A 21,933-nucleotide genomic window follows, 5' to 3' on the forward strand; every position below is an offset into this window, starting at 1 on the left:
AAAAGAGACTCTTTTCATTCATTACAAGTTAATAAAGTTGTGCCATGCTGATTAAAACCAGCCTGAAGTAATAACAACACCTTGACCATCAACAGTGGTCAATGGTTTGTGAATAGCTCTTTTGAGAGTAATTTAGGTTTACTCTCCACCAAATCAACATCTATAATTACTATGAATGACAACAGACACCTACTGTGAGGCTCGCCACACCCCCTTTCGAGGAACGCCATTTTGTTGACTAATAGTCTTGCAATCAACATAAGCTCCTTTTAGAGGAGCTGTAAACCCAAACGTTTCCATTACATGTAATGCAAGTGAAGGAAACATGTGTAAACCCCCAGTTGCGGCATCCACGCATAGAAACAGTGGTATCCCGAGCTGTGAAAAGCTGAGTTTGAAGTGTCTGACCACCCATTTCAACATGAAACTCGTCGCTGTTGACGTCACCGAGCCATCTTTGTCCACCTAATCCAGGCGGCTGTTTATTACACCTTCATTACCGCACAGACTCGGACAGTGCCAGGCTCTAGTAAAAGCCTGCAGGTGCTGCATCTTCAGACAAAAAGAGGAGAGTAAACGAAAAACAAAAAGACAAAAAAGCTTTTGTAGTGAGGGGACACAGCTCAGTGGCAGACACAAACCAGTGCTCCTCCTAGGATATATAGGCAGGGAAACGCCACAATAACCACCCAAAGGCTGCCAGAGAGTAGAGAGGAGCGCAGAAGGCAATCCACATCCATCTGCCAGCCACTTAGTGCGCGCTAACATTTCCAGTCCGGATTTCAGCGCAGCTGTCTAGCTAATACCACCAGGAAAATGTAAGTACAATGTCGTTTTAATGCTCTTTAAAATCCCGATTTATGACAATTTTGACATCACGACTGATATTGGCAGGCTGTTTGAGATTTGCAGCTTGTCTTCTGAATTTCTCAGCCATCAAGTACAACAGGAATTTTTTTCTTCAGGTGTGATGTTAATAATCGTTAAATGATGTTGTTGAATGCAATTTCACATCATTGTCTGATAACGTGACCCAAACGTGTAGAGAGGCTAACTCGTCGGCCTAACCTTGGAGCAGACGGAGGCATCGGCTTTACCTGTCATTAAAAATAAAATTTGCCTTATTTCTGTTTATTTTATTTATTTATTTTATTAACGAGCTTGGTGTTTATCGCCCAGCTCTTTCATTTTGTCATCAGGTGGGTCTCACTTTGAGGCAGCACGCCCGCACGCATTTTTTTTTTAAGTTTCCAGTTTGAACTGGTTTGAACTGAAAAGGACACCGTCTGTGTGATTACCCACAGGCTAATTAAAACTACAATAAGAAAACATCGTACGAAATAGAGTATTTTTTTCCCAGCCATTCAACATGTTCTGGGGTTAATTTTAGTGTCACTGAACCGTAGGTGACGATTAGGCTAATTCTAGAGACAGCAAGGACATAATGTTAAACAAATCACACAAGCTGTTTCAGCAGCATCGGTTCGTTTAAATAAGCCGTCGAACAAGTGGAGCTTCGACACTATTCGACAAATGTTTAACAGACCTTGTTATTTACGATAATTTTATTAGCTGTGAATTAGGCTTAGGCCTAGTTTACGTGATATTTGCAACCTACAGCGGGGGGGTGGGGATAGCCTAGCCTCATACAGTATGTCGTCGATTGGCGGAAAACAGTACATTTCAGGCTGGATGCGTCCTCTTGGTCAAATGATCCATATGAAATATATACAATCGTGTATTTTCTTTTCTTCTCCATTATTTCGACTGCACGTGATGCAGATATATAAAGGGCTGGCTACGAGAAGGTAGCCGTGACAGCCCAGTCTGTCAGTCCTCTCATGTAGCAAGCAGCTATGACGTGGAAATACCCTGGTGCTGACACACATGTCACTCAAGCGTGGCATCACGCCTGTTAACATTTCTTCTGTAGGCTGTAAGGTAAATTTGTTACCAAATTTGGTGTTGAGTCCATTCAAGTGCCCAGAATCCATCCCTCAAAAAGGAATCTCCACGCCCTCAGTTAGGTAGGCTCTAGGTGTTTTTACAGGCCCGTCGTGCTCGTTGTTCGCCGGTAGGTTTGAAGGGGACACCACTTAGACCTGGTGTGCCTTAGTGGGTGGTCAAATGCGTGAAACATCAAACCGAATGGGACAGAGAGGCTTGGATTTGGTCTGGGCTGCTTAAGCGCTGTCCAGTGCTGAAATGTCGCTCTCCAGTGCTGAAATGTCGCTCTCCAGTGAAAATCAAATTCATAACAGACACCAAAGTAATACTTAAGAGCCTGCCTATCTATCTATCTATCTATCTATCTATCTATCTATCTATCTATCTATCTATCTATCTATCTATCTATCTATCTATCTATCTATCTATCTATCTATCTATCTATCTATCTATCTATCTATCTATCTATCTATCTATCTATCTATCTATCTATCTATCTATCTCTATCTATCTATCTATCTATCTGGTTGTCTTTGTCTGCCTCCTTTGAGGACACTCAAGATAAACGTTGAGAATCTTCCTCATTGAATTTGAGGCCCCTTGAAAATCTTAAATAGAGCTGTCAATGTTGCAGCAGCCCCCTTTGGAAACCACAGGGAAACACTATTTTAATAAAGACTTTCTTGTAAGAAGGTTGAATATATTTAGCTTTCATAGCAAATCTCATATTAGCAGTGGACTGTTGAGAGATTGATGTCAGACCTCACATTCCCAGTGGTATATTTCCACTGCCTGTGCCAGACAGGATTTTCTTTTGCAGTCTGTTGTGTTTAAATGTATTAGAATAAAGAAAATGGGATGAAACGGGAATAATGGGATATAAATTTGTGAACAGACAGAGATATTTTGGCCAACTGTGCCCTTCTTCTGTTGATATTGACTACAGCAGAAGGCAAGATTGCTATCCATTGCGCGACAACAAGGAAAACCTGTAAAAACTCAGTATAATTGATAATTTTCTAAAAGAGCAAGGATTATGTCGTGGAAGTAGCAAAGATCAGAAATATTTGATTTACCTCTCCGTACGGTTTTCACAGGAAGGTGATGAGAAACCTTGCCACGGCATTAGCAACTCTTTCTGGTGTTAGTTGAGAGGTGATGATGGCGTGAAACTCTGCACACATTGCACCTTTGTCATGGTACTCACCAATTGCAACTAAAAAGAACCACACAGCAATGACACTGATGCAATATAGTTCATTGTTATCCAGTGAATAAACAATTTCTATTGCAACTGATTTCTAATGTCTAAACACACAGCAGATCTAATAAGTCTAATCTAATGAGAGGAAACATTCTTGTATATATTTTCTAAACATATACAGATTTTAATAAAGATAGTAATATGAATTCCTCAAGTAGCCTTGGGTGCTGTGATATTGCTCTTTTCTCCTCTGACTGATTGGCATCTGATAGTGACCAGCAGCAGCAGGTCAGCTACTGTAAAGGATTTGTTGTTGTTAGAGGATTACTTATCTGTGACCACGTAAGGATGACCTTTATACAGAGCTTCTTTCCTACTGGAAGAGTTGTTTAGTTACAACCAATGTATGTTTGTCATTATATGCCACAGTCCTGAAATGATCAAAAGTCCAAGTTTGATCAGTGTACAATATAGCATGTTAGGTTGAGCATGCTGAGCAACTCAGCAAAACATGAAAAATCTAAGTATTTTGAGCCTTTTAATAATTTTCACTTTTTACTTCTGCTACATAAAGTTGTGATATTTCAGTTTTATTTGATATAGCCATATATAGTGTTTGAAGCAAAATGTGTTGGCTGAAGTCATCAAATATTGGGTAAAATTTAACCCCAACCCTAACCCTTTCATGATTTATTAACAATGCATATCTTTGGGCTAGCTCTGTGTGGTTGTGCTCATACATGCTGTTCATTCTGGATCTTTGGCTCAAATTTTTACTTTACTGTAGATGGGCCTCTTTCCTCAAATTACTTTGTTACCACTAATTGACATGAAAAACAACCAAAAACTATGCTGATTAGGCAGAAGTGCACATAAGGCACGTTCAAGTCAGAATACAGATTAGGTATGTTTGGAAACAAAATCTTGTCCTCCAATAGCATCTGATAGTGAGATATTATCTGGAAAATGTCCCAGCTGGTGTATAAATGCCATGAAAGACAATTTCATTGATACCCTCCTGTGATGAGCTTCAAAACCTCTTTGCAACTCTTTTACGTGTATTTTAAACCTGGTTTCTGCACTTCAAAGACACAAAACAAAAGAAAAGAGTTAGGAATTAGGTGTATAATGTTGTTTGGCCTGTAAACTGTTATATGATGATATGATTTATATGTTTGGATCATTTTGTCGATCTTCTATTCTTCATCATTCATGAATGATTTATGCATTGCAGTTTAAAAAATCCTTGGTGGCATATCATTTGACATCCAGAGGAAATCAAAATTCTGATGATAAGATTTTAAAAAGGAAATTGACAAATAACTCTATGAATCCTTGATATCTCTGGTGTTTTTGTTTCTCTAGCAAACTGAAGAAGGTGCCTGTACACTACAAGTTAACATGGCAGCATTTTTAATGAAGCTTTCACTTTGCAGTGATACAATGACACTCTCACATAATCTCTCTGTCACTTACTGTGGTCATCATCTGTGCACAGTTCATCCTAAAGAAACGGTCACTCTAAGTCATGATACAACAAGGCATGACAAATCGTCTTGACTTTTGCGAAGCCAAGGTGATACTTTTTATGATGGAGGGTAACTATGCCTCCTTCTAACCTTTCTGACCCTTCTAGCCCAAACCAAATTTGATGTGAATTGGTCTTAGATCGCAATGTCTGGTTAAAAATGTGTGAATTTTTCCATCCTTTCCATACACCTGTTTGGCTTTAATATCTCAGTTACAGTAAAGCTCCCTGTACTGTTTGTTTCACAACAAAATCCCACACTCTGAAAACCCAAAATGGTCCAAATACTGTGTTTCTGGACTACCATGAGTTTTATTTGAAGATTTCCTTAACCTTTTCCTCAATCACATGCGGTGCGGTGACGTGCATATAACCTGAACTGATGAGATGTAACATGAGCATTGTGTTATCATGTTGGTGTATATTATATATGTGTATTTGTGGTTTCCTTGTCAGGTCTGCCCCAGCCGCTGGAGCCCCTGCAGCAGAGGGAGGGAGTCAGGGCCCTCCCAACCTCACCAGCAATCGCCGTCTGCAGCAGACACAGGCACAAGTGGATGAGGTGAGTGCATCTGACTTTATCAGCACAACACTCCATAAAATTAATATCTTAATTTTAGAATCCTATATAGAATATAGAATTCCATTCTATCTTATGGTATAGTGATAATAATTCATACGTTTTGGTCATAATTCATATCTTGCAAACTTGCTACACCATATTGAACCTTTCATATTCACTCATCCTGTCTAGAAAGCTGTTTATGAAACACTGCTTTGGGTTTCTTTCCCCAGGTGGTGGATATCATGCGTGTTAATGTGGACAAGGTTCTGGAGCGTGATCAGAAGCTGTCAGAACTGGACGATAGGGCTGACGCCTTGCAGGCTGGAGCTTCTCAGTTTGAGACCAGTGCTGCAAAACTGAAGAATAAATACTGGTGGAAGAATGCCAAGGTGAGGACATGTGAACTTTTATTTTTCATTTAATTTAATTTAATTTTTTATTTTATTCAGTTAGCAAGGCTGTCTCCTTGGAGTCTCCAACTGCAGTATTAATGTTTCAGTTGATCTTTTGGGGGATAGAAATACTATATATGTTATGTATATTATATAGTAGCATATTGTCTTTAGAATCATCATAATGCTAATTCATGCCATGCAGCTATACAACAGAACAGGTCAGAGAAATTATTTATATTCTTCCATTATGAGCATAGATAATAAGAGCCACCTGAATGACTACATATACAGCCTTATATTGCCTTTGATATTCACGGCCCTATCAAGAATTTATTTCAGTTTTTAATAAGTTTATCATAACCAAATTTACTGCTTTTCTGTTGACTACAGATGATGATTATCCTGGGTGTGATATGTGTGATTGTCCTCATTGTCATTATTGGTAAGAAGCCTTTCAACTTTTTTGTGCACATTGAAAATGGTCTTCTCATATATGTTTTTTTTCTGTAACTTTCCAGAGCTTTAGACAATGTGTTTCTTCTGATACATGCAGCAAAGTTCAGTATTATGAATGTGGCTCCATCATCTCTTTTTTTCTTTTCTTTTTTTTCTACAGTGTACTTCAGTACCTAAGAAGAATCGCTCCTACCCCAGTCTGATCCCAGCTTCCTTGCTACAGAAAAAGAAACCCTCTAATTGATGACTAAATTAACCACAGATAATTAATTTATTATATGTATGTATATCTCCCCATTTAGCCTCGATATAACACCCCTAAACCCTTCAGGGCCCCATGGCTCCCCCACTTCCACCACCTCGCCTCTGGACCCCTGTCAATATTTGTCCTGTGAGTGTGTGGCCCTTTCTCCTTTCTGGGTACTCTTGGCTTTTCTAACCTGCCATACTGAGAACCAAACACTTGTGACGATGCAACAACAGAAAAGGAAACAACAATTGGCGATAATTGTTACATAACTTATATATAGTTCTTTGTAGAGTTTTATTCTGATATATATATATACTGTTTTGTAGGTGTGTGTGCGTGTGTGTGTGCATTTTGTACTTTTTATTTTTTGTATTAATTTTACGTATGCGTCAGCGTTAACTACTGCCTATTAATCAAATTGTGTATCTTGCATGTTCACATCATCTGTCAATCCCCTGCTTGTCCTGCATCTTTTTGGTGTAGTTTTGCACAGTGGAGTTAATCTCCATGTAACTATCGGCATACAGATTCTTTTACTGTCTCTGCGTTACTCATGTCCACCAGGACAGTTCAAGACAAGCCTGGAGAAGTAAAACATGTATGAAAAGGTACGCTTCGTGGTTATAGAAATTGGAGCTATTCCACAAAGGGGAAAACACACACAAATTCACCAGGTTTCTCCTAGTTTAGCTCCGAATTACTATATGTTGACACCATCAAAAGTTTTAGCTTCTTGTGTGGCTTTTTGCGAGAGTTACTGCTCACTGACGTGGATCAAACATACAAATAATGCATGACTTGTGAAACTAATCTCTAGTGATCATCACATCCAACCGTGTCCATCTTATCTTCCCTTCATCTAAGTGTGAATTCTCTTTTGATTCTCTCTTTAATAACTACCATCTCAAGTGTCTTTAATTCCCAATTCGTCCTCTGTCGCCCGGCATGCTTGGACACCTCAGCTTCCTCTGATAATTTAAACTGCCATAGTAAAGTTGGACCAATGTCTGTAGATGTTTCTTTTTTATTTTAATATTACGTAGTGTCTTATTTCGAAAACATTCCTTCATTGCAGTTTAGTGCAAATGCTCTTACTGTAGCACATGTAAGTGTAAGTACCTTGAAAAAATACATGCAATGAAACTTGTGACGCAAAAGTAACGCAAACCATAGGAGAAAATAGTTCTAGTAAATAGCTGTAAGGGTACATTTTTGGATAGACAGGATTAGACCTTCAATCCAATTTATTTTCTTTTGTAAAATTTGTGTGTCACACTTGCACACAGTATACTGTGGAGATTCATATGAAGTGGTGTTATGGGCTTGGAAATCAGCTATAATGCCAAGGGATTGGATGGTTCCATTCTGAAAGTTGATGATATATTAATTTCCATAAAGCAAAGGATATACTGGTCCATTCCCTGAGTGGACACTGCAAAGCCTTAGTCCTCACACACTTATGTTAGTTTCCAGTCAAGCTCACCCTCACACTCTATGTTTGTGTTGGAGGAGTGACTGACTGTAGAAAGGGGATCTGTTTAAAATGCACAAACAACCTTGTTTTTGATGGCGCTGTCTGGCTCCATAGCCTGGCAAAAAGAATACGCTGGTGCAGCAAAACTTCTCCACATGAAGAGCACATAAAAGAATTTTTTTTAAAAATCAAACAGAAGAGACAATTCTGCCTTGGAGATCCAGGAACAGGGACAGAGGCTAATGAGGAGAATATTTCTCAGCAAGTTCATTTACTTTGGGGCAGATTGAGAAATTTACGGTCTATGTTAGCGATGAAAAAAAAGAAATCGTAGCATTCCTAGGAAGAGTGTTTTGCTAGCGCAGTGGTTCTGTCTCAGTGTTTCTCCCCATAGTTAAGGCCTTTTTCTTTTTTAAATATAATAGATTCTATTTTTATTATAGTATATTTTTGTGTGAATCTGACAGGTAAAGAGGAGGTGTGCAATCACGACCACTTGCTGCCAACAGCAGTGAGCTCCTCTTCACCTCTGTCTGGTGTGTTTTTTGTAATTCAGCTCTGTGCGTTATACACTGCCAAGCATCAAGGGAGAAGCTTTTTTTCTTATTTCTTTTACTGGTGCCCTCACTGGTTCGGTCTTGATCTGTTCTCAAACTTCTTTTGGCATCTACTTGCGTGTAAAGTACCCTTTTGCCGACTTTATGAATAGAAGAGCAGGGCAATTACAAAGCATTACATTTTGAATTTTCAAACATGCTGTCAAACTAAGGCCTTGAACGTATAAGCTTGAGAAGGCATACATCTAAAATTCCTTAAAGCTGCCAAAGGCATTTCTGGGAGTTAAAAACATTTTGTGTGCAACCACAGAGGGGCTTTGTTTTTAGAGTTCTTCTTGTGGTTGTGGTAAATCAAAGCGTTGAAATAGTTGGACTTGACTGTTCAGTTAAATTGGGGATTTTTAAGAGTGCAGGTTTTAATTAAGAACTGGATGCTGCTCAGCTCATGCTTTACTGCCATTGATAACAATTCTAAAATGCATGAATTGAGTTTTATAATCTTGCAGCAGGAGCTAGAATAATTCATAATGTATGTAAACCCTTTGTAACCCTGCCTCTTTTATCTTCCCCACCAGCTGAGAAGACCAACCTTTCCTCTATTACTCAGCTTTCTAATTCAAATTCCTTCTCTGTGTGTGAATGTGTGTGCAAGCAGTTGCTTTAGTGTGCATGTGCGAGTGTGTGTTAGAAGAGCTCTGTCTTGGGAATATCCCCAGTTTATCCTGACAGATTAGGCCGCTTAAATCTCAGAGTGAGGGCATGTTGTTTCCTTGACCACTGAAGTACACAAGCAGAGAGGTTGCAGATCTGTCAGCCAGTCCCATTATAAAAGCCCCCAACCTTAACAAGTCTACTCTTCCTCTCTCCCCCATGTGTTTTTCTCTAGAGTAAAAGCAAACTGCAAACGATTACCAAAGATCAGACATCCGTGCTTACGCTGCCAATTGCCATCAAAAACAAGAGAGAAACAGGCTATCTGGCCTATCCGAGCCCGTTTTGAATAGCTTATACCCTTACTCTATCTTTAGGACCTTTTAGCTATTACACAACATGTATATATGGTGTGTCAGTTTGGCTTGTGAGTGTGCCATCCTAAAATATGCAAGTTAAACCAAAACATGAGGGCCGCATGCTTCAAATCTCAAACATAGTCTCCCCTATGGTGTGTATCCAGGTCTGAGGAGCTTCTTTAATCCGTACCAAGTTTGTAGACACATGATCCTGTAACTAATTATAGCACAAGTCTTTTCTTTTTTTCTTCATTGTGCTGAAAAGATGTGAACTATAGCTATCAGACAAAACCAAGAAAAAAATCACATAAAAAAAGAAATCTGCATTGTTTGATGTTGTAATATGGGGGTGTTTTGGGGGGTAGGGGGTCCTATATCCTCAGGTTTAAGGTATTTACAATTTACCAATATATATATATATCTAAGAGGATGAAAACTATATTAGCGAGCTGTAAAATTGGATTCTTTTGGCAATAGATAATTACCATAAGGTTACAAATGTAGTCCTTTTAGTCATTTTACAGGACTTAAACACACAGAGGACTGAAGTGAATAAACACTACTGATTGGGGTAGGACTTCTGTGTTATCCATAAATCCAACTGTTGTCCTATGAGTGCTCAACCAGTTTGGTTACAATAGTGAAAATGAAGTGAGTGCTCTCTTTTTTTTCTGTTGCTTTGTTGTCTGTATGAAAAGAATTGTGCATATGTTTTAACACCGTGGCACTTTTTCTGTTGTGATTCCTTCATTTTGGTGGGATGATTGACTGGAGAATTTTATCTTTGGTCAGCCACAAGAGCTGCTCAGTGATCTTAATGCTGCGTTCAGGTCATTTTGAGGGCGATCTGAGAGGCAAGTCAACAACAAGACTTCGTGTTCAGACCGTCTTCCAAGTTTGAGTTAATGCTAATTAACTGAAAAATCAAACTTGTAAGGAAACTAGCTGAAAGAAAGGGATGAAGGAGGATCTGAATTTTTTAACAAATTGTCATGAAATGTACAGAGTGTTCTCCTTCTTTTACAATTACCCTCAAAAGAAATGAACGCAGCAACAGGAGGGAACCTTTTGATTCTCTGAGTGTTCTCTGGATGGCTTCAGATATACAATGTTCATCTTAACATATGTTAACATGTTTAATTTTTTGACCAAATATTGTGTTTTTATTTTGCATCTGTTTAGTAACAACTCCAGATGTCACTGAATTGTTTGTGTCAGCACTGATGGGTAAAGGTAAAGAAAATGGGAAGCTAATGGGAAAAAAAAAGTATTTTTACTGTCAATTGTCCAAAACGCTTAGAATGAATCTACAGTTTACATCAGATAACCGTTTCTATCTACGAGATATATTTTTTTGTTTAAGTTCGTTTATTTTTAAGGAAAGATTTCTTCTTTTTTTGGGAGCGGGGTTTCTGGGATGAAGGCCCACATTGCCCCTGTTTGTCTGGCCTTACAGGAGGGACAGGACTGGAGGATCATGGGCAACGTGCTTGGTTTTATGTTCTTTTCAATTTTCTTTTCTTTTTGCTTTTATTTATTGATAGATTTATTGTGCTGTCCTTTGGTATGGGATTAGAAACTAAACAAGGTTGATTCAACGTAAAGGAGAGGAGACTGAATGAAAAAGTACATGAAATAATTGTAGTGTAAATCTATCAATGTCTTATTATAATGATGAACATCATGAAATATATGTATATTGGAAAAACAGTATCTGTGACAACTTGTACTTTTGTGTGTGCTTCATGTGCTTTGTGGGTGTGCAACAAAGAGAAGATGTAATTTTGACTGCATTTCTGGGACCTTACCTGATCTGTGTGAATAAGCATCAGTTTATTACCAATACAGAGATAAACTTTTTCTTTATCTGATCCTTATTACATGTAAGTGTGCCAAAAATACATGGAGACCTGGAGCCATAAATTGCATGTTTCTGCACTCTTCCAGAGTCGTGTTTAGTGTGTCACCTCCTCGCACATCAAAGTCACATTTCAACTCTCACACAACACTTCAGGCTCTTAGAATAAAATATTTAGCGGGAGTGATACAATATTTGCAGAGACAATACAAGCAAACTTGTCTGACTGAGCCAGGCCTGCACAACTCCACTCAGATGATAGTCGAGAAACATTTGTTATTCAAAATATAATGGGTTTTATAAACAACTGTTTTGTGGCCGTATACTAACAGTCACATCGGTTAAAAGTAAAATAATGTCTTTACGGTTTTGACAAATAATGCAAGCAGTTTCAAGTAGAACAAAAACCGTGTTGGCGTCACTTCCGGTTAGTGTTGAACAGAAATGCACGTAAGCAACTCTACAGCCACTTCCATAACTCGTCTCTCGCCTCTTTGAACTACTTTTTAAACGAGTATTTGTCAAATGCATGCCATAAAAAGTTTCAAGCGCGCGTAGCGTAGAATGTTAACGGGCACGTGCCATTTAACATGCTGTAAGTACGTCGTAGCGTAGAATGTTAACGGGCACGTGCCATTTAACATGCTGTAAGTATGTCGTGTAAAGGTTATTTTCCACATTATTAGCGAGTTTCTGATTTGTCAGGATAACTAGCTGAAACAGCCGTGCTGGTGTTTCTCGTTTTTCTAATTTGCTTTGTCAACATGAAATGATCACTCAGGCTCACTAAAAGGCCGAACAAATGACTGTTTTTTATTCACTTTTTCTAAAACACGGCCAAATTCACAGCAGCACTGACATCTAAAACAGACCGATAGTATGAAAGCTGAACATAATGAAGTTATCTGACACTAATAAACATTCATAATGTGTCTAATTATGAAACTGCCTGTGTATTATTACAGCTCGGGTTGTACGAATTAAACGCGTATTGATAGAGAAATGCTGCAGTTTTAAGTTTTTACCACCAGGTGTCACCATGGCAGCTAATGGTTTGGGTTGGACTGCGAATCCGCTGATACAAAACTGCCAGCCAGCATTCAGAGGGACAGCTAATGATTAGCTGATTATACATCACAGCACAACCATTTTAAATCTCCATCTGTTTGTCCCCCTATGCAATCTACAATAGACTTTTTTTTAGCACGACACCATCTGGCGCAGCAGCTCTTTGACCTCATAGTTTCAGCCTGTTACTCCACCCTTTTACCTGATGTGAGGATATCTGAAATGACCACTGCTACCTTAAAAATTGAGCGTTTTTGGCAGAAATTTTACTTATTGCTGTTTTTTTTAAATAAATGTAGTTTTGTTGCTGGGATGCTGACATTTCTTTGCCTTGGTTTTACAAATGATGACTTGTCTCCTAAGTTGCTGCGATGAAAAGTGAGGGAAGGCTCACGGCATAGTGATACTCTACTGAGGTCATGCTTATAACATTTGACTTTATTATTACATCCTGTTTGTCATACTGGGTGTTCTTTTGCACATTTTAATTAAATACACAGTATTTCCTCATGAAGTGCGCATACAGTATGGAGTGTTTCAAGGAAAATCTATTATTGTTATTGCCGCATGTGCTTAGTAAAATAGCATTTTATGTCTTTGAATCATCACCAACTAATCTATCTTGACCTGAAAATGGTCTTACTACGCCTCATGGCATAAAAAGAAACTACGGTTTGAAACAAACCACAATTACAGAGAACAGATGGTTCAACAACTGTGACTGAATCATCAGTTTGGCTCTAACTTAGTCTCAGATATATTCACACAACCACATGCATTCGTTTTCATCTGTTTTCCACATCTCTTGCGTAATATCAGTCAGTCACAATACCGTGTTATTCTTTTTTGAGAAATTTTTAAGAGATTAGCTTGGACGGAATGGGAGAGGGATTTGCCAGGAGACGTGAGGCAACAGCAGTCGCGTGTTGGCTCACAGAGGTACGAACATGACCTAACTCTGGAGTGCGTTCAAAAACAGCTTTTCACCCTGTTAATCCATCTCTCTCTGTCAGACAGTTTTTGGTTTGTTTTCCATTTCTCCGACTTAACCAGCTTCTCCTCTCCTCCCTAACACATGTCTTCACAACACTCATCTACTCCCCCACTGCTATTCATTTTGACTTCATGAAAAGGAATGCAGGTCCAGCTTGAAGGTTTCGTCAGAAGTTATTGCAGAAACCTACACTCTCGACTTTGATTACCGCTAAGTGTAAAGGTCACTCTGACTCCCACCCATAATGGCAGCGGCTGCACAGTTGTGCACACTGAGACAGTGTTCACCCCCCAGCTAACTCCTGCACTTCACTGCATTCCTGCTGACTCTTATCAAGACTTTGGATTAGCAAGTAGGACCAGCTCCTGATGAGTGCCAAAACAGCTTTAGTTCTCACCAGAACTTTCTCAACCAAACTGGAATGTCTAAAAGTAATTTCACCATAACATGTAGATAGGCTGGTCTTTTGTGGAACTGCTTTGTTCTCTTACAGCTTGTCCATCCTGCTTGCTCCAGACTTTGATCAAGGTGTTTCACTTCTACCCTGTAAAAGTGTCAGATTTTATAGCATTATTGAAACACTGTCCCCTCAACAGGCCTCAGTTTTGTGGGCCAGAGGGTTGGCTCATCACCAAATCTTTACAGAGAAAGAATACTCCCCTGTCTTGAGTGTTATTCTTGTCTTGGTGGATTGCAGGGGCAAATAGACACTCTCTGACTAGATGGTACGGAGCCAGAGAAACTTCTAGAGCTTAGGGAAATATGTTAAGAGGGAAGAGATCGTAAGGTTTATGATACTTTAAACCTCCCATTGGAGCTCTCTCTGGATTTTGTACTCAGTTTGTATCAACTAGATGACTAAAGTTAATGATTTCTTGTGGAGAAAAGATAATTATTTTTGTAAATCAAAGGTCTTATCTTGGGTCTACTGTGGAATGCAAAGATTTATGGCCCCTCTTGTTGGGAGGCATTCAAGCCTCAGGCTCTGCCTCCACCTGTGTGCCCTGTATAATGACCTACCAGACACAGGATGGAGTTAATGACCATCTAAACCAACAAAAGTTTCTCATAGCTTAAGTTTTTAACTGTTTGAAGAACCAGACAGCTACTGTTAAAGAGATCTACTCCTTACTAAACTTCAGATATTAAGCCCCTGAGCCTCTCTTTCCTAGATTTCCCCTTTTTTATAGTTAAACCAGGGTCACTCTCAAGGAAACATCTGGCTTTAATTAAAACCTTCTCCTCCCTCCGCCCACGTTCACGTCATCCCCCTCATGGCTCTTTCTCACCACTGTTGTCCTTTCAGCATCTTTGCCCCAGTCTTCATCCACTCTCAATTCCCTCCTCTCTCTGATTCCTCCCCACTCATTCTCTCCGCCCATCCCAAATGAACAGCCTCCTCCTCCCCTTTTCTCTTACCTCTTGCGTCCTCATACCAGCTCCCTTTTCTGCAGTGGTCTGCTTGGATTTCTTTGCACACTGAATCATGATGCATTCAGGTTACTTCTGGGGGCTTCTCCTGTTCCTATCTCTGACTTTGGGATGGACGAAGGCTCAACAGAACAATTACACCAGGTAAAGTCACTATTTGTGTCTTGAGTGGATTTGAAGGAGTCCTTCCAGTCCTCATTTATATGATTTTGTTGTCAATTCAGTGAAAGATTCTAATTCTAATGTGACAAAAGATCATTTAGTTAAGAGAGTCTTGCAGTTTCAAGATGGAAAGACTTTTTGCTGATTCTTTCCTATCTCTGTAAGCACATTCTTTCCTTTGACTGGGCACAGATTTGTCCTGATGGTTTTTGGCTCATGTTATGAGGCATGCTGAGTCTGCAGTGGCTCAGCTGCCACAGATGTTATTGCTGTTGGTTCTGCCTGTGGGGTCAAATCAGAGAAATTTAGCTTTGGCTCTGCACATCTTGGCTTTAATCAGCAGCCGTCTGGCTACATGGGGGTTCTGCTGTCTTAGCTCTTGTTTACAGGAAAACATTCTTTTTCCATTACATCCATTGTCCATTGTTTTGTTCTTCTAAAACTCCTTATTTAATCAGAATGAAGAATAGCAAACACATATTTTCTTACTACTTCAAAATATGTCATGAATAGTTTAAATATCTCAGTTTTCCCAGGTGAGCAAAAACTCTCCACGTAGCTAAGACTGTAAACTGACTACATAAATGGCATATTCTTTGGGACTCATTCGTTAACAAATGACCTTATGTATCCCTGCTGGCAAAAAATCCAAACAGGAAATTTTCTGTTTAAAATGAGTTGTGACCTTCAGTGAGCTGTGTCAGTGTCTGGGAAGCAGCTGAATTGTGTGTCCAATATATTTTCAGTAGTCTGTCAGCTGTGAAATGGGTTTTTCAGTCGTTTCAAATTTGTTGAATTTCCTTTTTATTTATTCAGCTGTATCTTTACAGTATAAAAGGAGAAGTTCAAAAACATTTTCAAAACTTGGTCATCATCCACAGTAACTTTATGACTCTCTCTCTACTTTAAGGCAATCACAAGCTCTGTAGTTAACTGTGTTATTGTTGTTTATCTAACTGAGCTTGTTGTTATAAGGGTTAGGATGTTTCTAGATTACACAGAACTGTAATTCAAATCGACATTGCTTCACATTCATTGTGGTGAAATGCACATTTAAGAAAGAAACAAGCTAATAACTGCTCCACTACTACTTTGTCCAGTGTTTTATATCCTGACAAGGAAATCTGACTTCATGTTCGTATTTTCTGAGATTTTCTGTTGGAGTTGGACATTTGTAATTGGACCACAACACAGGGACATTCAATAAAAAAAGCATAGTCTATATAAGCAATAGCTCTTAAAACTTGCACCAAAAAGCTTTCATAAAACACAGAGAAATAGACCAACAGTGAAGTCCACTGTTTATGGAGCCTGTATGTGGTGGATGAATTACAACATCAGTTACTTCAGCTTCATATAAACATGAAAATATAAACATTTGAGATTGGTGATGCTGTGTGCCGTCTCATATGCTAATAACAGGCCTCAGGGGTTAATTTGTGTAATTTATCTCAACAATATGTTTGCATGGTCGCCCAGCGCTGTACATAATCTCAAATAAGGCATCCTTCCCACGCCATCAATCTGTCTGCCATGAAGAGAGGTGTAAAGACTTGGTTAAAAAGGAAGCTGTTGTACAGTATTTCTGTGGTATTTTCATCAAAGCATGTCACAGACATTTCAATGCCAGGCATGCTAGTGTTTTCACGTCCCAAATTTGTAAGCTACTCTGTTGAATGCTGATAAAAAACCTTACCTTCTGCACAGACTGAGTGCAGAGAGTTCTGAAAGCAAACCACAAACACTGCACCAGCCGCTGCCATTTCCAAGTTGCCAGGCTCACAAAGAACATGCAAAAGATATAAATACACCTACTATTATGTAGGACAACTTACCCTTTTTAGTACAGACTCATCTCAGTCATGCTTAAATATGAATTGGAGAGATTGAGTCATGAATTCAAATTTTCCATGGACTTCACCTTTTATTAATAAAACTATGCTTGACAAAATTTTAATCACCATAATTTTCAACACTGTAAAACCTGCCTGGAGGGTCACTATAAAATGTCTCTTTGCGAGTCTGTTTATTTTATAGTGTCAGTTTTTATGGCATAGTAGTGTTAATATATGCTGTCATCTCATCTTTCAACCAGTCATGTTCAATCTGCCGCTCTGGAAGTTCCCATAAAATAACCGACAGAGTGTTATTTGTTTCTGACTATTTACTGTATCATGTAAATGCTCTTTATTCTATATTATCTTTAATTATATATCATGTTTTAAATAAGCAGGGAAATGTGGTTAGAGGATATTTTTTTAAACTATGAAACCCTTTGGAACTCACTATCACTCACACACTGTCAGTGCTTGACTTTTGAAATTAAACGAGATCTTGAATTCATTTTGAGGTTTTATTGCTACATAATTGAGACGGAGAAGTATACGTAAACAATAATTTGTCAAAATAAATCTGTCTTTATCTGTTTACGTCCTTGTGACAGCTGTTTGGCTGATGCTAAGTTGACAGGATTCTAATCAGTGTTCTGTTATTTTTTTTAATTGTGATTTAAATTAAGTCTTTAATTAGGAATATAAACTTATAATCACACCACCCTTTAAAGGCTAATACCCTGTGGTTAAAGGTTATAATATGTTCTGGAACTTTAGAAAGCCTCGCTGGGGTTATATTTTATATAATGTAAGTCTGCTTCATCACAGGCCTGTGTTCCACTGTGGAGGAGATCTGGTCACAGACTCTGGCTTTGTTGGCAGTGAGGGGTTCCCAAGCCCCTACAAACCCAACAGCAAATGCACCTGGCGCATTACCGTGAGTCACTTCACCCACAACATGTCCGGATGCTGACTCTTGTTGTTTCTAACTGTCATCGATCTGTTTGGTTTCAAGGTTCCTGAGGGAAATGTGGTCACACTCTCTTTTCGCATTTTTGACCTGGAGGCTGACTCACAATGTCGTTATGACTATCTGGATGTTTACAACGGCCATTCCAATCTGGTGCAAAAACTAGGTCGGTTTTGTGGAACTTTCCGGCCCGGTGCTCTGATTTCAACCACAAACACCATGATGCTGGAGATGGTGACCGATGGAGAGACGCAGAGTAGAGGATTTGTGGCTTATTTCAGCGGAACCAAACCCTATGTTAATGGTATGTCGTCACATTTTAGAGCGATGAAGAGGTTCCCTTCTATTATTGTGTCATATCTACTAAATATTTTCATTATGAATGGGGCAGGACACCACAAATTATAAATCAAGCCCAGTATAATAACATTTTCAAACGATAATTATCATTAATTGCTGTTGTTTGAAATTTTCTATCAGTCCCATGATTGAAATTCTTATATGTAAGTATAACATTGATAAAAGTTGGAGCAAAATAGAGTCTTGTTTCCTTAGCCGGATATTTTTTTAAATGTTTAAACTATAAGATGCATAAATGATGGGACAACTTCATAAATGGTAGGAAAAAGAGAAACAATGAGACAAGTAGTCATAAATGGTGTAGTGGTTTGCACCGTCACCTCACAGCAACAGGAGTCCTGGTTTGAATCCAGACTAGGGCCTTTCTGTGTGACGTTAGCATGTTCTCCCCTGGCATGTGTGGGTGCTCGCCAGGTACTCCAGCTTCCTCCCATCCAAAAACACGCATCTTAGTTACTGCACAGTTTATTTGGCTTTCACACTGAGCAGAATTTTCCCTTTTCAATCTTATCGTCTCATTGACCTCATAACACAGTAACTAGAAGATATATTGCTGGATTCATCTGCAATGGCTTGATTTGTGGCAAATTAGAGAAGAGATACAGCTTGCCCTCAAAGCAGAATGCAGATAAAGAACTCAAGTGCATATCCTCAAAAGTGAAGAGGAAAAATTTAAAGAATGGGAAAAAGACTGAGAGAGGAAGAAATGACAAAGAAAATAAAATAAAGAGCATTTACTTTGTAAAAAATAGGCTGCAACACTGAACAAAAGGCAATCTGGGTGCTGAAATATAGTGAGGGAGAGCACAGGTGACACAGATCAGGTCAAGGCAGCTAATCACAACAGCAGGAAACACACAAGGTAAAGAAGTGTAGACCCTGACATGACAGGATTTCACAACATTCTTCTTCTGTCATGTCTCATCCTGCTTCCTAGACCACATTATCCTGTTTAATTTAGCTGTGCTCAGCTCTCCACTCACGCCAGGGTCTTCACTTCCTGCCCTCATTTGTGGTTTGCTGTTGTCATTATCTGATCGGTGTCACCTGTGCTCCATACTTCTGAGTGTTCTGGTTCTGGTTTGAAAGAAATTTATTTCTAAATGTCAGAGATTTCAGTAAGCTGATCAATGGTGCAAAAATTGATCATCTGGTGTTGGTGTGACAGCAATGAACAGTGATCCCTGGTGGGAGTCCAGGAGAGGACGTTTGTTCCACTGCTCTCTTCCCAGATTTCCTGTAATCTATCTCTCTGACTGTTATATCTAAAAGCTTATGGGGAAAAAACCCATAATTTGTACATTCATGAGAACTAATAGTAAAGTCAGTCCTCTTTTTTGTAGAAAGTCTGAAAACTTCTAAAAACAAAGACAAAGAGAGAGGGTAAGGAGAAAAGATTGCATGGAAAAGATAGGAGAGATAAAGAGAAACCACATTTGCAAGTAATCAACACTGCTGATAGCCCCCAATAACAACAACATGGCATCTCTGAACTAACGGTGCAATAGTACGCGTTCGTTCAGTCATTCGTCTTAAAGTATTGGTGAAATAAAGACAGACAATGCCTTATTTAGAGGCTGTATTGTCAATGCTTCATTCACTCCCGTTATATGGATATACATGGATCTCGAGTAATCTAATAGTATAATAATAATATAGTAAAGTAATAAAATAAAGTAATAGCGTCCGAAGGAGGCTGACTTGCACCAAAGTGTTATCGTGAGTAGATGAACGCATTTTATGCAGAGATAAGGTCCAGGTTTAAAAAAAATGTACTTCCCCTTTAAAAAGATTAAGGCCAGAAAACTGTTTAATTAAGTTACTAAATTTTCCAACAAGTGTGAATTTATTTAATGCATTCACTCTAGAGCCAGTACAATACAAAAGGTCATTAAGAAAAAGCTCAACCCATTCATCATCCTCATGGAGTCGGCTTGTCTTGTTTCAGACGAACAGTTCTGTGGAGGAAAGTTGACAAAATCCCAAGGAGAGATAAAAACACCCAACTGGCCTGAGAAGAAATACCCACCAGGAACCAGCTGCTCCTGGCTTATCACTGTGGAGCCTGATATGGTTGGTGACATGTTCATTCCCAGCATGATCTGAGCGTTTACAACTTCAAGTGATCTGGTAAAAGCATGTGTCTCTTTCTGTCTGTGATCCAGGTAATCCAGGTGAACTTTGATAAATTTGTCTTGGAGCCTGACACCTACTGTCGGTTTGACTATGTGGCATTCTTTAATGGTGGAGAGAAAGATGATTCACGCCTGATTGGAAGATACTGTGGAGATCAGCTCCCACTGTAAGATATTTCTCTTAGTAATTCTAAAAAATGCTATTCTTACACATATACACATATAATCTTTTTATTTTTCTATCTCCTCTCCAGACCTGTCATCTCCAGCGGTAATGTGCTATTGGTCCAATTTGTGTCTGACCTCAGCGTGACATCTGATGGATTTCTTGCCCACTATACCAGCATCCCACGTGGTTCCCATTCAGCAACACATCATGCCGTCCCTGCACAGCCACTCATTCCCACCACCACCAAAATGCAACCTCCTCCTTTGGAACCCACAGAGAAACCCAGACCAGTCAAGCCCACAAGAAACCGGGGTCAGGGCACCACAAGCCAGGACAGGAGGGTGACTGCCCCAAGGCCAAATGGAAAGAGGCCTGGTAGGTGAAAGTGTGGACATGCGTCAGAAGGTGCCCAAACAAGATCTAATGCACTGTTTCTGTGCTCTTAATACTTCTAGTTCCCCAAAATCCTCTGTGTGCCAAAGCCTGTAAAAGAGATGGAACCATCAAGACCAGCTTCTGTTCCAGTGAATTTGGTAGGTTCCCTTCTTTTCAGTTTGAATGCATGCAAAGATAACCACGTCAATGTTGTTTACTAACTGAGCCCTTGTTTTACCAGTGATAACCGGGAAGGTTTCCTCTTTGGCCGCTGGGCCCCGAGGCACTTTACTCATTAATATATCCCTCATTAAGGCCTATAAGGCAGGACGGTTAACCATCACACAAGTAGGAGAGACTATGTCAGTGAAGCTGGTGTCACAGTGTAAGAAGTGCCCATTGCTTCGCAGAGGTATGAACTTTTTTATTCACCCACACATCAGAGTATTAGCATTTGAATTTCCTGAACAACACAAACCTGATTCATTTGTCTGGTCATTTCCTGTCTCACAGGTGGTAACTTCATCATCATGGGTCAGGTGGATGGAGAGGGACGTGGTACCCTGCAACCTGGTGCTTTCACTGCTCCATACAAAGCCCAACACCACAAATTACTGATGAATATCAACAACCAACCTTGTTAACATCATACAGTTCTCAAAACGAGGAAATTAGGACTAAAACACACAAATCCAGATTTTTTCAATGTGAGCTATGGACCTATTAAAGCACAATATTACAATAAAACATAAGTCCATTTGTATACAAAGATTAAAGGAATTATATTGTTTTATACAACCCCCTGCCAAACCTTATGTTTGTAATTTATATATAAATAAAGGTTTTATATCTCTTTGAAAAGCCCCGACTGCAGTGTTTTCACCTTTGACTTTGATGCTAGAGTGATGACTCTGGCTCCATCTTGTGGATCAGAGGAGTAATTGCACATCACCTGGAGACACATAATGATAACCTTTCCATTTCAGATGTAACCCCATCCCAGTTTACATCTGAAATGGGATCTACCATGGTGATTTGTCTGAGTTTTTGGACTGAGTATAAAGGGGACAACGTTGAGTAAAATTTTCACAAAAAAACATCCCAACACATCACAAAAATAAATCACTCTTGCTCCTTATTTGGTGTGAATCATGCGCTGCTGTGACCTGTTCATTATGGTTCATGAAGGATCA

The 21,933-nt window shown here is 39.2% G+C and overlaps 2 protein-coding genes across 2 annotated transcripts; both read left to right on the forward strand.

Moving 5' to 3' along the window:
* The first annotated feature begins 455 nt into the window (after positions 1 to 455).
* On the forward strand, positions 456 to 11,245 carry vamp2 (vesicle-associated membrane protein 2). The gene is made up of 5 exons (XM_072375122.1): positions 456 to 818; positions 5,136 to 5,241; positions 5,475 to 5,633; positions 6,030 to 6,081; positions 6,256 to 11,245. Coding segments are annotated over exons 1-5 (336 nt in total). The 5' UTR covers positions 456 to 816; the 3' UTR covers positions 6,273 to 11,245.
* A 3,482-nt stretch (positions 11,246 to 14,727) lies between these two features.
* pcolcea (procollagen C-endopeptidase enhancer a) lies at positions 14,728 to 21,601 on the forward strand. The gene is made up of 9 exons (XM_072375670.1): positions 14,728 to 14,881; positions 17,560 to 17,668; positions 17,747 to 18,005; positions 20,010 to 20,134; positions 20,227 to 20,363; positions 20,451 to 20,740; positions 20,821 to 20,898; positions 20,982 to 21,152; positions 21,254 to 21,601. The coding sequence occupies exons 1-9, from the start codon at positions 14,793 to 14,795 to the stop codon at positions 21,382 to 21,384; spliced, it is 1,389 nt and encodes a 462-aa protein (XP_072231771.1). The 5' UTR covers positions 14,728 to 14,792; the 3' UTR covers positions 21,385 to 21,601.
* The last annotated feature ends 332 nt before the right edge of the window (positions 21,602 to 21,933 follow it).

This window comes from Leuresthes tenuis, unplaced genomic scaffold, assembly GCF_036924035.1.
Source record: "Leuresthes tenuis unplaced genomic scaffold, fLeuTen1.0.hap1 SCAF_21, whole genome shotgun sequence".
Lineage (NCBI taxonomy): Eukaryota > Metazoa > Chordata > Actinopteri > Atheriniformes > Atherinopsidae > Leuresthes > Leuresthes tenuis.